Source organism: Trichechus manatus, unplaced genomic scaffold, assembly GCF_000243295.1.
Source record: "Trichechus manatus latirostris isolate Lorelei unplaced genomic scaffold, TriManLat1.0 scaffold00093, whole genome shotgun sequence".
Classification (NCBI taxonomy): domain Eukaryota; kingdom Metazoa; phylum Chordata; class Mammalia; order Sirenia; family Trichechidae; genus Trichechus; species Trichechus manatus.
The window spans coordinates 1125833-1141006 of record NW_004444029.1 but is presented as its reverse complement, the minus strand read 5'-3'; the positions used below and the strand labels follow the sequence as shown (position 1 = coordinate 1141006).

Genomic DNA, 15174 nt, shown 5'->3' with positions numbered 1-15174 from the left:
ATGATAAAAAATGGCAACTGTCACCTAGAAAAAAAATTGAAATAAAAAACATTAGAGTCAGGGGCATAAACACGGAGGAAGGGGCAGGCCTGAGGGCCTCTCCTGTCCCTGCAAAGAAGGTGGGAGAAACGATGCTCCCGAGGGCTCCTGGGGCCACCATAACAAGATACCACGAAGAGTGGGAATTTGTTCTCTCCCAGTTCTGGAGGCTGGGAGTCCAAATTCAGGGTGTAAGCAGGCCTATGCTCTGTCTGAAGGCTCTAGGAGAAGACCCTTCTTTTCTCCTGCAGCTTCTGGTGGCTCCATGTACATCTTGGTGTTCCTCGGCTTGTAGACGTATCTATACACGGCATCTTGACTCCGTCTCCGTGTCTGTTCTCCCCTTTCATAAAACACCACCCAGAAGGGATTAGGGCTAACTCTGCTCTGGTGTGACTTTGTTACCTTAACTGATCGCATCTTCAAAGACCCTCTTTCCAAACAAGGTCACATTCACAGGAACTGGGTTTCAACCAGCATATCTTTTGGGAGAACACAGTCCAATCCATAACAAATACTCACTTTTATTAGTTCTGAATAAGCAGGTGGTTTCCCACCCAGTGTTCCACCATGTCCTCCCGTCTTTCCTCCGTCTCCTTGTCAAAGCCCGCCCCCACCATGTGCATGGGGGCTGGGTGTCCCTCTCTCCATCCCACAACCAATCGCACCTAGCCTGCCACACACCCCCTCTGTTGGATTTTTATTTTATTATTGTTCCTTCTTTTCTCCTCCCAATCTTACTGTCTCCCTGTCACTGGCACCCACTCAACTGAATTTCACGTGTCTTTCTACCCTCCCATCCATCTCTTTAAATATACGCAAGTGCTTGAAAATTCATGGTATTGTTTTTTGGGCATCGTCATTTCTATAAATGATATCACACATTACCCTTCACTCAGCCTCATGTCTTGAAGATCTATCTGTGAAGCTCTGGCAATGCAATGCGCATGCTATTCCATTATAGGCATACATCCCACTCCATGGGCTCAGCCCCCACTGATGAAAACGCAGATTCTCCCCAACTCTCTGCAACTACCAGTAGCCCTGCAGTGGATGTATTTATGCAGGTCCCTGTTAGGTGTGTGAAGATTTCTCGTGTGTGTGTGTGTGTGTGTGTGTGCGCATGCACGTGTGCACCTGTGTGTGGGGGGCAGGGGGAGGATCACTGAGTCATGGGGTATGTTGTTGTTAGGTGCCGTCAAGTAGGTTCTGACTCATAGCGACCCTATGTACAACAGAACGAAACAATGCTCAGTCCTGCGCCATCCTCACAACATTTCTATTCTTGAGCCCATTGTTGCAGTCACTGTGTCGATCCGTCTCATCAAGGGCCTTCTTCTTTTTCACTGACCCTCCACTTTACCAAGCATGATGTCCTTCTCCAGCGACTGACCCCTCCTTATAACATGTCCGAAGTATGTGAGATGAAGTCTCCCCATCCTGGCCTCTAATGAGAATTCTGGTTGTACATCTTCCAAGACAGATTTGTTCATTCTTCTAGCAGTCCATGGTATATTCAATATTCTTCACCAACACCATAATTCAAAGCCATCAATTCTTCTTCTGTCTTCCTTATTCATTATCCAGCTTTCCCATGTGTATGAGGTGATTAAAAACACCATGACTTGGGTCAGGCACACCTTCATCCTTAAAGGACATCTTTGTTTTTAACACTTTAAAGAAGTCTTTTGCAGCAGATTTGCAGTATATACGTACTGAATTTCCCTAACTACCGGTTGATCCATCAATTTCTGAATATAAAACTCGAACTTTATTGACTGAATATCTATTTCTACCAGTACTCTATCACCGGTTGCTTTGTGTATTTCGAGGCTGTCTTGTAGTTAGGTACGTCAGTGGTCTTCTTCATTTATTGTGCCTTCTGGCAGGACATAACTCCATCTTTATTCCTTACGTCGTCCTTCATCTCACAGTTTTATGTCTGCTCCTAGCCTCGTGGTGGTTGTTAGTATTTTCCAGGTGTTTTTTCTACAAGTGTTGGTCTCCTTTTGTTTAAATGTGTCTCTTTAAGAATCTTATTGCTGGATCTTTAAACATCCAACTCGAGAATCTGGTTTCTCCTCACGATTGTAACTAATGCTCTATTAGGGTGGATTTCGGCCATCTTACCTACTGTTTCCTGTTTCCTGTGCTTTCTTTATTCACCACCTCCCCCAGCCTACCTGCCATGGATTGAGCTGAATTTTATTCCAGTGGTTTGGACGTTGTGCATTCTGCTTTTATTCCTCTGGCAACTTCTTCTTCTTCTTGTTAGGTGCCGTCGGGTTGGTTCCGACTCATAGTGACCCCACACAGAATATAAATGAAACAGTGCCCGGTCCTGCACCATCCTCACAATCATTGCTATGTTGCAGCCACTGTGTCAATCCATCTCGTTGAGGGTCTTCCTCTTTTTTACTGACCCTCTGCTTTACCAAGCATTATGTCCTTCTCCAGGGACTGGTCCTTCCTGATAACATGTCCAAAGTAAGCAAGACAAAGTCTTGCCATCTTTGCTTCTAAGGAGCATTCTGGCTGCACTTCTTCCAAGACAAGTTTGTTCGTTCTTCTGGTGGTCCATGATATATTCAATATTCTCCTCTGCACTGTAATTCAAATGCATCAATTCTTCTTCGGTCTTCCTTATTCATTGTCCAGCTTTCACATGCATGTGAGGCAATTGAAAATACCATGGCTTGGGTCAGGTACACCTTAGTCCTCAAGGTGATGTTTTTGCTTTTTAACACTTTAAAAGAGGTCTTTTGAAGCAGATTTGCCCAATAAAATACATTCTTTGATTTCTTTTTTTTCTTTTCTTTTTTAATTTTTTTTATTGTTGTAGTTTAAATGAAGTTTACATTTCAAGTTAGTCTCCCATACAAAAATTTATACATACATTGTTTTGCGACCCTAATTGCTCCCCCATACTGTGACAGCACACTCCTCCTTTCCTCCCCTGATTCTCCATGTCCATTCAACCAGCTTCTAACCCTCTCTCTCTTCCCATCTCACCTCCGGACAGAAGCTGCCCATTTAGTCTCATTTATCTACTTGAGCTAAGAGACACACTCCTCACGAGTATCACTTTATGTCCCATAGTCCAATCCCTGTCAAGAGTTGGCCTCGGAAATTGTTTTAGTTCTGGGCTGATAGAGAATCCAGGAGCCATGCTTTTCGGGGATCCTCCAGTCTCAGTCAGACCATTAAGTCTGGTCTTCTTACTAGAATTTGAGTTCTGCACCCCATCTTTCTCCTGCTCCATCAGGGACTCTCTGTTGTGTTCCCTGTCAGGGTGATCATTGGTGGTAGCTGGGCACCATCTAGTTCTTCTGGTCTCAGGCTGATGAAGTCTCTGGTTTATGTGGCCCTTTCTGTCTCTTGGGCTAATACTTTCCTTGTGTCTTTGATGCTCTTCATTCTCCTTTACTCCAGGTGGTTGGGACCAATTGATGCATGTTAGATGGCTGCTCACTAGCTTTTAAGACCCCAGACGCCACTCACCAAAGTAGGATGCAGAACATTTTCTTAATAAGCTTTGTTATGCCAGTTGACCTAGATATCCCCTGAAAGCATGGTCCCCAGACCCCTACCCCTGCTACTCTGTCTCTCAAAGTGTTGGTCGTATTCAGGAAGCTTCTTAGCTTTGGTTTAGTTCAGTTGTGCTGACTTCCCCTGTAGTGTGTGCTGTCTTGATTGCTGCTTCCATGGGCATTGATTGTGAATCCACGTCAAATGAAATCCTTGACAACTTCAATATTTTCTCCATTTATCGTGATATTGCTTGTTGGTCCAGTTGTGAGGATTTTTCTTTGTGTTGAGATGTAATCCATACTGGAGGCTGTGGTCTTTGATCTTCATCGGTAAGTGCTTCAAGTCTTCTTCACTTTCAGACAGCAAGGTTGTGTCATCTGTATGTCACAGGTTGTTAATGAGTCTTCCTCCAATTCTGAAGCTGAGTTCTTCTTCATATAGTCCAGCTTCTTGGACTATTTGCTCAGGATATAGATTGAATAAGTATAGTGAAAAGATACAACCCTGACCTACACCTTTCCTGCTTTTAAACCATGCAGCATCTCCTTGTTCTGTTTGGATGACTGCTTCTTGATCTATGTACAGGTTTTTCATGACCACAATTAAGTGCTCTGGAATTCTATTCTTTGCAATGTTATTCGTAATTTACTATGATCCACACAGTCAAATGCCTTTGCATAGTCAATAAAACACAGGTAAACAACTTTCTGGTATTCTCTGCTTTCAGCCAAGATCTCTCTGACATCAGCAATGATATCCTTCATTCCATGTCCTCTTCTGAATCTGGCTTGAATTTCTGGCAGTTCCCTGTCAATGTACTACTGCAACTACTTTTGAATGATCTTCAGAAAAATTTTACTTGTGTAGATTAATGATATTGTTTGATAATTTCCACATTCTGTTGGATCACCTTTCTTTGGAATGGGCACAAATATGGATCTCTTCCAATCGGTTGGCCAGGTAGCTGTCCTCCAAACTTCTTGACGTAGATGAGTGAGCGATTCCAGCGTTGCATCTGTTTGTTGGAACATCTCAACTGGTATTCTGTCAATTCCTGAAGCCTTGTTTTTCACCAATGCCTTCAGTGCAGCTTGGACTTCCTCCTTCAATACCATCAGTTCTTGATCATATGCTGCCTCCTGAAGTGGTTGAACATTGACCAATTCTTTTTAGTACAGTGACTCTGTGTATTCCCTCCATGTTCTTCTGATGCTTCCTGTGCTGTTCAATATTTTGCCAATAGAATCCTTCAATATTGCCACTCAAGGCCTGAAATTTCTCTTCAGTTCTTTCAGCTTCAGAAACATGCAGGGTGTTCTTTGTTTTCGAACTCCAGGTCTTTGCAAGTTTCATTATAATACTTTACTTTGTCTTCTTGAGCCACGCTATGAAATCTTCTGATCAGCTCTTTTACTTCATCATTTCTTCTGTTCATTGTAGGTACCTGACATTCTAAAAGCAAGTTTCAGAGTCTCTTCTGACATCCATTTTGGTCTTTTCTTTCTTTGCAATGACCTTTTGCTTTTTTCATGTATGATGTCCTTGACGGTCATCCCACAACTCGCCTGGTCTTCAATCATTCGTGTTCAGTGCATCAAATCTATTCTTGAGATCTTGAGATGGTCTCTAAATTCAGGTGGGATATACTGAAGGTCATGCTTTGGCCCTCATGGACTTGTTCTAATTATAGGATTGTATGAATATTAATTGTTATTAAAAAGCATTAATATTTACTAAATTTATTTTTTTAACTTACCCTTATTTCCCATGTCTTATTACTTCCTCTTGGATTCATTTCCCTTTTTGGTCAAGAGCAGTTTTTCTATGAGGGACTTTGTAGGCAAGCCCTCTTGGACCTCGTATGCCTATGAATGTTTTTATTGGTTCCTGTGTTTAAATGGAGGCTTAGACAGAATGAGAACCTAGGGTCCAAATCTACAGTCCGTGAACACTCTGAAGATACTGCTTCATTTTCTTTGATAGCCAGTGCTGCTTTTGAGGATTTGGGCATAAGTTTTATTCTTATCCCTGTTTTTATCTCCGTAAAGGCTCCTAGGAGTCACTCCTGGATGGCAGCACTAGAGGTTCTACATCCCCAGGCGGGAGTTTCTAGGAGAAGCACATTCAGGGTCTGAGCCTTTGCTTCTCCCCATGGCTGGATGAGAGTGGACAGTGCGTTTGGTCATCTCCGGGGAGTAAATGTGAGCTTGCTTGGAAAATGATAGTGCCTCTGAGTATTCAATTCATATTAGCCTTTTAAGTAGCTGGCCTTGGTGACACAAAAGTTAAGCACTCGACTGCTAACCAAAAGGTTAGTGATTTGAATCCACCCACTGGCTCCATGGGAGAAAGGCCTGGTGATCTGCTCCCATAAAGTTTACAGCCTAGAAAACCCTATGGGGTAATTCTACTGTCTCCTATAGGGTTGCTATGAGTCACAATCGACTCTACAGCACCCAACAACAACACCACCATTCCCTGCCCCCCAGCTCCCAGCAGGAGTTCAGTCTCCTCAGCTCCATCCCCGTCCCAGAACAGCTCTCGTTTACTGAATGTGTCCTGCTGTCAGAACCTTGTGCTCCCTTAGTCTCTATTTATAAGTTTTCTTCCACTGTAATAGTTTAGATTCACATATCTGTGTGTCCTTTAATCTGAGGAAGTGAGGAACCCATGCAGTGACAATCAGCTAAAAAATAAAAATCCACCCTCTTAAATGAAGTCATGAGCACTCATGAGCATGAGCCCAAAAAGCAATTCTGCATACCCAATGTTCTGAGTACACAAAGGCCGTTTTCGTACATGCACCCCAATATCTCATGGAGACAAGCATCCCTGATCAATACCTGTCAACCACGAAGCTCTGCATGAATGAGGTGACCCGTTTCCTTTAGCCCCTTCCCCGCTGAGGAATCCTGACCACCCAGAGGCTCCCAGCCTCACGGGCAGTGAGCTGCTTTTTATCTCACACACTTGCACTGACACCGCAGGTTCTTCTGTGGTTCTAGGTGGACGGTCCAGGCTTCAGAGGCAATGGAAGCATCCAGAACAGGAGATACGGCAGGGTGGGGACTTCATCTCTTGGGAGGTCCAGCAGCTCTCCCCGCACATACAGGTGATTCTTGTCCATAGTTGTCATGTTCGAGAGTCACCAAGAACGCTGCATTAGCGAGCACCCAGCCACTGCTCCAGGGTAGACATGGGGCTGGGCTCAGGCCATCTGGTCACAGCATTCTCATCAACCGATCAATATACAGCCTTATTCCATGCATGTTTCTGATTAAAGACCTATATTTAACAGGTATTGTTGCTTCACTAACATTGACCTCACAGCCAGCAGTGCTGTAACAGCACCCAGGCCTGAATGAAGCTGATCGAACACATCTTTTCTCTGTGAGGCTCATCACAGCCTGCTTGCGCTTTGGAGCACTAGACAGACTTCAGCCCAGTACTGAAGGCTATTTGAAGGGCTGTTTGTGATTATATCTGTATTAACCTGCAGGCCAGAAGCATGTGTCAGCCATCTTTTCAGAGCTGGAAACATCTTTCCCATAGTCCTACGCAGGGAATTCACCAGGTGGCTCTTCTGTGCACCTGCAGCGGCCCGCTGGCACCCCTGACCCGTGGGCAGGGCCCCTACCTCTCTCCCCACGGACATGTGCACAGATACTCTCTGTCACTTTTCCAACAGGCCCGTCCTAACCGCCCCATGGAACACGGTAGCCTCCCCACCCACCCCGCTGCTGATGCCCTGGCCCAGCTTGACTTTAATGTCCGTGGTGGTTGTCACCCTTAGCACGCGATAGCCTTTACTCATGACTGTCTTAGATTCCTGGGGCGGCCAGAACAAAAAATACCACAGACCGGTGGCTTTAGAGAGGAGTTCATTTTCTCACGGCTCTGGAGGCTGGGAGTCTGAATTCAGGGTGTGGGCAGGGCCTTGCACGCTCTCCACAGCTCTGGGGGATGAGCCTCCTGGTCCCTTTCAGCTTCTGGAGTCCTGGGCGTTTCTCGACTTCTGCTGGCTGCTTGTAGTTGCACCTTCACACGGCACCTGTCTTCCCCCATGTGTGTCTGTGTCTCTTCTGCTCTTTTTACAAAACACCACTTAGAAGGGATTAGGTTTGGGACCCACCCACCTCATTAACATCACAAGAGATAACTGCTTCTAAACAGGGTCACATTCCCAGGTCCAGAAGTTAGGACTTCAGCATATCTGTTTGGGGGCACAGTTTAATCCATAACACTTACTGAGTTTATTGTTAAATCTCTGTCTCCCTCTGTGAGAATATAAGCTCTACAAGGGCAGAGACTTTTGTGAGCTTTGTTTCAAATGCAGTCTGAGCATCCAGAACAGAGCCTGGCTCATCGTAGGCGTGGAATAAATATTTACCGATCGGAAAAACTAGATTTCACATGTTTGAGCAGTGGAGTGGACTCAGGAGCCCCAGAACCCACCTCAGCGCCTTAGAAAACTAATAAATAAACTCTGACTTTGAAGACAGTTTTATGTAATTCCTCTCCATCATTGTTTTCCCGTTTTAGTTTAATTTACTAACTGATTATGTGGCCATAATCCTCGGAGCCTTTGATGGTTGTATTATTTATAATGGATGGCTACAGCATTTTCATAATGAATCTTTAATTGCAGTACTTGAGTAGGATTTCACAAGGAAAATGATTTACAAATTAAACCCAGAGCTCACCTAGGGTAATCATCACAGGTCTGACTAATATGCATGAAACTCTCGAGTGGCAGGGGACTCGCTCCAATGACAATATGTTGATTTTCTAATTAGCAAAGGTTAAGTAGCATTTTTGCTTGAAGACCTGTGATTTAAACATATGACATCTGTCACCAAGAAAGGCTTCTATAGAGCACAGACATTGAATCTCAAGTAATTTCCACTGGTCCTACTGTGTCAACACCTTCTGCTAATATATAATGACCGTCCTCAGGACGAAAGTTTTTCTCCAGATCAGCTACATCAGTAAACGTACTTTGCAACTCAGTGACCCATTTAAATAAATCAGGGACCACCTAAGTGAGAAGAGCCAATTTATGTAGTTTTCCTTTATAGAGAGACAAATGGCATTCCACTCACCTGCTTAATACATTAAGAAGACAGAATACAAAGCTTTATTTAATGAATTCAGTCAATACAGCTGAGACTACAGTCTTCTGTTGTGGCCAGTTAAGAGGAGGAGGGAGAAAGGGGAGAGGGCGGCAGGCGGCAGTGCAGGAAAGGAAGAGAGAAGAGGTTTCAGGACAGATGGAGAGGTATTTGCTGTTTGGAGTTCCTAGATGGTGCAAATGGTTAATGCGCTCGGCCGCTAACCGAAAGGTGGGAGGTTTCAGGCAACCAAGAGGCGCCTTGGAAGAAAGTCCTGGCAATCTATTTCTGAAAAATCAGCCATTGAAAATTCGCCGGAGTACAGTGCTACTCTGATGCACATGAGGTCACCATGAGTCAGAGGTGACTGGATGGCAACTGGCCTTGTGTTTACTGACATAGAGGGGAGACAAATAAGTAGAAGGGGAGATTGTAAATGGGCCACAGTAACTCAGAGCTGAAGGGACCAGAGGCTCCCCCAGTTCAGCCTTCCAGGTTATAGATGGAAAAGGGGCCCTGAGGGGACAAAAGGTGTGATGGACGCCACACAGGTGACTAAACACAGTCAACATCCTGATAGGGAGAGAGACCCAAACTCAAAGGCAGAACGGAGGTAGATGGTTGCAGACCCAAGGAGAGACACAAGATCAGAGAGAGTCAAAGGCAGAGAGGCAGAAAGACAGAAAAAGCTTCCCCCTTTATCCTCTTGTAGGATGAGGCCAGTATACATAAATAATTAAATGTACATACATTAATCTAAATTTTTGCCTTAATGATATAATAAAAACATGGTTTGGTCTGGATTTATTTGCTCTGCCAACTGGCTCTTTTTAACTATCCATCTTTTGTTATATTAACATTTACTTGAGTCTTAAAAAGTCTCTTCTTCAAACTCTCAACTATGGATGAGGATCCATGAAATGTGAATTATTTCAAAGTTAAAACACACTCCAGATAGATTAAAGATTAAAATGTTCATAGAGTAAAACCATAAAAGTACTAGAAGAAAATACTATTGAATAATTATATTATTTTGGATGAGGAGAGGTCTTTGTAAGTATCATCCTAAAGGCAGAAATCATATAAATAAAACCGATGTTTGTGACAATAGAAATATCTAAAACTTTTATATAGAAAAAAATACCATATACGAGTAAAAAAGACACAAACTGTAAGAAAATGGTTGCAAATTTTATAACAAAGAGTTAAAGCCCAAAATATTGTTATCAATCAGTAAGAAATCTACCCTCCCGAAAAATAAAAGACACGAGAAAACAAAAAGTAGGAATGGGGAAAAACATAAAAGTTACTCAACTCACAGTATTTAACGCGTTCAAATTAAAACAATAAACTCTTTTTTTTTCCCCAGCCTATTGGATTGGCATACATTCCAAAGAGTATTGCCCATTATTAGACTTAATGTAGAGAAGAGGGGCAGCTCATAGCTTGCTGGTGAAATATAAATTGGTAAATTCTTCTTAGAGGAAAATATATTTCAAACGCCTTAAAAATGAGTATGCCTTTGTACCCAGCATTTACACTGCTAAGAATTAATTCTAAGAAAAGCTGGACAAGTGTGCAGAGATTTCTACAAGGATACTGTATTAATTTCCTAGAGCAGCTGAGTGGCCTGTATAAACAGAAATTTGTCATCTCACAATCGTGGTGGCTGGGAGCCTGTAATCAGGATGTCAGCCATGTTGATTCCGTCTGAGGCTCTGAGGGAGACTATTCCATGCCTCTCTCCCAGCTGGTGACGGCCGGCACTCGCTCAGATGTCTGTTGTAACATGCTGTCTTCCATGTGTCTCTGTGTCTCTTCCCTTCTTATAAGGACCCCAATCATTATAGATTAGGACGCACCCTACTCCAGTATGACCTCATGTTAACCTAACTGGTAACATCTGCAAAGAACCTATTTCCAAACTAGCTCACATTCACAGGTATTGAGGGTTAGGACTTCAACATTTATGTTGGGGGGACGTAATTCAATCCATAACAGATATTTATCACAGTATCATATATAATGGAAATTGGAAAAAGCTGAAAAGTCCCATGGCGGTGGAGTGTCTAAACAAATAATAGTGCATTTAGAAGGGGGCACGATGCAAGTGTTAAACCACGTGTTCTACTCGTACGTTCATTGCTCGGAACATGTTTCATGATAAGTTAAGTGCAAAAAGCAAGTTTGAAAACAATGTGTATATTGAGATTCTAATTCCCTTGTTTTTTTACACATATGTCTACTCATAGTAGAATATAGTAAAAGTAGAAAAGGTTATTTGTTCACTAAAAGTGAAAGCAATTATCTCAAGGGTAGTATTACAAATTCTCTTTTTATTTTCTTTTTAGAATTTTTATGTTTCTACAGTGAGGAACTATTACATTTGTAATCAGGGACAAGGAGAGGGAGATATCTAAAAATGACGATTTAAAATTTTCTTCATCTTTTGATAGGATATAAATGTCTTAATTAGCTGTGATGAAAATAAAAATATCTAGGCATTTATTTAACAACAGTCCTGTCGGGAAGCCCTTATGACAAGAACAAAAGTCAAAGTGGCTGAAATGAGAGAAACCAGACTGAAATTGTAACCCACCAGAGTGACTGAGGCTGGATTCTCCACATCACAGCAAGACTGCAGTCCCCTTCAGTACAGAGGTGTGCAGCTGGGCTGACAGGCAGATGCAGAACGGGAAATCCTTGGAGCGGCTGTCTTTAATAACTTCCTTTGTCATCTGCTGCCCCAACTCTGATCAAAAAGGGCAGTGACTCCCTTCAGTTAACCTTCTATTCCAATATTTTTTAAAAGTAAAATCTTCCCTGTAGGATTTTCACCCAGTAAGAACACTGCAAGGCTGGACTTATACGACAATAGAGCGATTCATTTGCATTTCACACCTGAGGCTTTGCAGATATAAGCAAATTCTAACTCTTCCCTGCTTTGATCTACAAGCCCTATCCCTATCCCATGAGTCCACCACACCACGCATCTTTTCCCAGGAGCAGAGAAGTGACCAGAATCAATCCCCAACCGACTAAAATCTCACTCAAATTCTGTCACCCTATGGCTCACCCATTTTCAAAGACTTGCAAAGCTCCATCTCAGAAGCACAGACGTCTGTGGGACCTTGATCCCGAAGGCTCTCCTGGGTGTCAGGCAGCCAGCACAGAACAGAGTTCACCATCATATGCTCAGGAGTAAGGCAGACTTGTTGCGGCTCTGCCACCCAGGAGCTATAGGTCCTTAGTAAACTCCTTCACCTCTCTAAGCCTCAGTTTCCTCATCTGTACTACGGGAATGAGCATAAGAATCCCTACCTTTCAGGCTTGTTGTGAGGATATGTGAATAGCATGTGTCTAGTACGCAGCCCTCAGTAAAAGAATTACTTGCATTTTATTTTTCTTAACAGTATCTTTTTTTTCCTAAATCCTCATCAGATAGTTCATTTAATAATGTTAACTACTGTTCATTTTAATTTCCAGGAAAGTTGTTACTCTATGGTACAGACACATGTATCACTTTGAATTTCTCTTTTTGTACCAGCTGCCTAAAAAATAATAGCTAAAGTTATTAAAGACACAATTAAACCCACTTGCGATACAATGCTTCAGTGAACCTGCCTATGAAATTCGTTAGAAATATTTTAGTATTTCTATGCTCACGGACCTCGGTCTAACTCCGTAACATACTCAGAAAATCACAGTAAGCATGCTCTTTGTAGAATATGTCCCGAATGACAGACAAAAGTCACAATATCTAACCTGGCCTGTCATAAGTGCAGAGGAGCTGAAGTCCCTGTAAAATTATCAGTTCCAACCTCACCCCCCCTCAGATGACAAGCCTGCCACCCTTCATGGGAACTTCAGTATGAAGCATTTTGTGAGTCAAGAGGCAGACGACATCATACTTCAAATGGATTTCGGCCTCCAACTAACTGACTTGTTAGTTGTGCTAATGTATGCATGTTCTCTGCCTTTGTGTGTGCCTTTCAACAGATAACGTGGAACAAGTGATGTAAGTCTAGAGAGAAAAGAACCCAGCGGTTTCTATAAGCCTCTTTTCTACAGGAAGCCGGATTAGACTTCCAAAACAGCTTAGACAATTGTAGTGTATCTCCCAAACATTTTGTTTCTGTAGCAAATGCGTTGCCTCTCAAAAGACGGCCTCTTTGTTAGGCATTAGCCCAAGGGGCATCTTCAACCTTTCCATTTAGCGAGCCAACTTGGAGGGGAGGGGACGGATGCCCCAGCGGTGTGGTCCCCGGTCGTTCTGTCCGGGAGTGAAGCGTGCAGAGCGGAGCCTCCCTCCTGACCTGACCACCTCCTCTGTCGTCCTCAGGTGCCGCTGGCGGCCAGCAGGGCTTCCTGGGCTGTATCCGCTCCCTGCGGATGAACGGGGTGACGCTGGACCTGGAGGAGAGGGCCAAGGTCACCTCTGGCTTCGTGTCCGGCTGCTCGGGGCACTGCACCAGCTACGGGGCCAACTGTGAGCACGGCGGCCGGTGTGTGGAGAGGTACCATGGTTACTCCTGCGACTGCACCCACACGGCCTACGAGGGCACCTTCTGCAACAGAGGTAGGCAGGCCGGACTCCAGAGCCCAGACCGTCTGTGTGATGGGGCTTCACCTGCACACAGGTGTTTCATCTGCAGACAGGTGTGTTTCATCTGCACACAGGTGTGCTTTGCCCGTGCACAAGTGTGCTTCATCTGCACACAGGTGTGCTTCACCTGCACACAGGAGTGTTTCACCGGCACACAGGTGTGTTTCACCCATGCACAGGTGTGCTTCACCCGCACACAGGAGTGTTTTGCCTGCACGCAGGTGTTTCATCTGCACACAGGTGTGCTTCACCCATGCACAGGTGTGCTTCATTGTGCGGGTCAGGCAATCGGAATTCTGTCTCCATAGGTAGCAAGTTTCCTAAATTAGTGTGTAACCTTTGTAGTTTATTCAGATGAGAGACGCTCTGAGTGTGGAGCAGAACGGCCCCCAGATTCCAGCAAGCTGGACACCGACTGGAGCATCACACCTTGGTGGGGTGACAGAGGCGGGCTACACACTGGGTCTCCCCCGTGACCACAGTGACTCGGCCACCTTGCCAGGGGCCTGGATCAGTGGATCGCTGGGGTGTGCTCGGGGTGGGACAGCACCAGATGACACTGTCAGAGGGGGTGACACCAAAATGACCATCTGTAAAATTTTTGTGCAGTGTTCCAGCAGAAATTTATTATTTTTTATAAAAATATCCCTGTAGTTAGTTATAACAACAAAAGAAATTTTCATAAGCCCAGCTTACATGTATCAGTATACCTACAAGGCTAAAACTCCATGCTAATTTACTTTTTGGACCTTCTAATGTGTTCTGGTCAGAGTGTCATTATTGCCCAATTACAACGATGCTTCCAATCACGTGGTTTCATCTGCATGCACTACAAGCAGGCACTATTGTTTTTGTTGCTGCCGATCTTTTTATAGTCACTGATTTTGTCACGTCTTCTGGTGTTTTAGCTACAAAATTGTGATAATTAGCATGGTGGGGTGACACCGACCCTAGTGGCGCCCCTGACCGGGATACCCTCCCAGCTCCGAGAGCCTCCGGCTGCCAGCTGTTGTCATCATCATTATTCTCACCCTCATCCTGGCATCTCTGGGCCTGGCTCTCAGCCTCAGCTAAACAGCAACCATTGAATCAGCTCCACCTCATGGTGACCCCGTGTGTGTCAGAGTAGAACTGTGATCCACAGGATTTTCATGGCTAATTTTTCAGAAGTAGATAGCCAGGCCTTTCTTCCAAGGTGCCTCTGAGTGGACTCAACCTTTTGGTTAGCATCCAAGTGTGTTGACGGGTTGCACCACCCAGGGATGCTGAAATGCCACGAATGACTGGTCGGCTCAGAGCATCTGTTATCACTGGGTTATTTCAGCCTTGAATGATTCCTTCAATCCCGACAAATTCTGCAGGCCAATCAGCTGCACACGAGAGCCCAGCACGTGTCATGTGATCATGTGTGTGCACCCCATGGTCCTGCATGGACCATGCACGCTCATCGGCTGGCCCTCACTCAGCTGGTGGCGGTGTGGTGGGTCATCTGCCCACAGAAGGTGTGCAGTGGGGAGCTGGCACTGTTCCTGAGCTACCATGGAAAGGTGTGTCAACCACTCTTCTTTCTCAATGATTGCATGGTGTTTGGCGAAGGTTCCTGTAAATGGTCAGTGCATCTCTTAATAAGCAGCTTTACATAAGTAGCCCATTCATACTGCCCTGAATACATGGAGGGCTGTTTATGCAGCATTGTTCACACACAGGAGGAATTGTTCCATAGAGTTATATGATCTCTGGGCTGCTGTGGGAGTCACAGCAATGGGGGCATACAGATTAGGTCAGACAGTGTGAGGAAGAAGATGGTGTGAGGGAGACTGATGGTGTGAGGGAGACAGACAGTGAGGGAGACAGAGTGAGGGAGACAGATGGTGTGAGGGAGACAGA

General features: G+C 44.4%; 1 protein-coding gene across 1 annotated transcript in view; it reads left to right on the top strand.

Annotated features, from left to right (window-relative positions):
- CNTNAP2 (contactin associated protein 2) overlaps positions 1-15174 on the top strand; it is a 1280693-nt gene that overhangs the window by 1106554 nt on the left and 158965 nt on the right. Inside the window, exon 17 of the mRNA XM_023736915.1 lies at positions 13024-13260. Within this exon, the coding sequence (XP_023592683.1) occupies positions 13024-13260 (237 nt within the window). The remainder of the gene's footprint in view (positions 1-13023; positions 13261-15174) is intronic.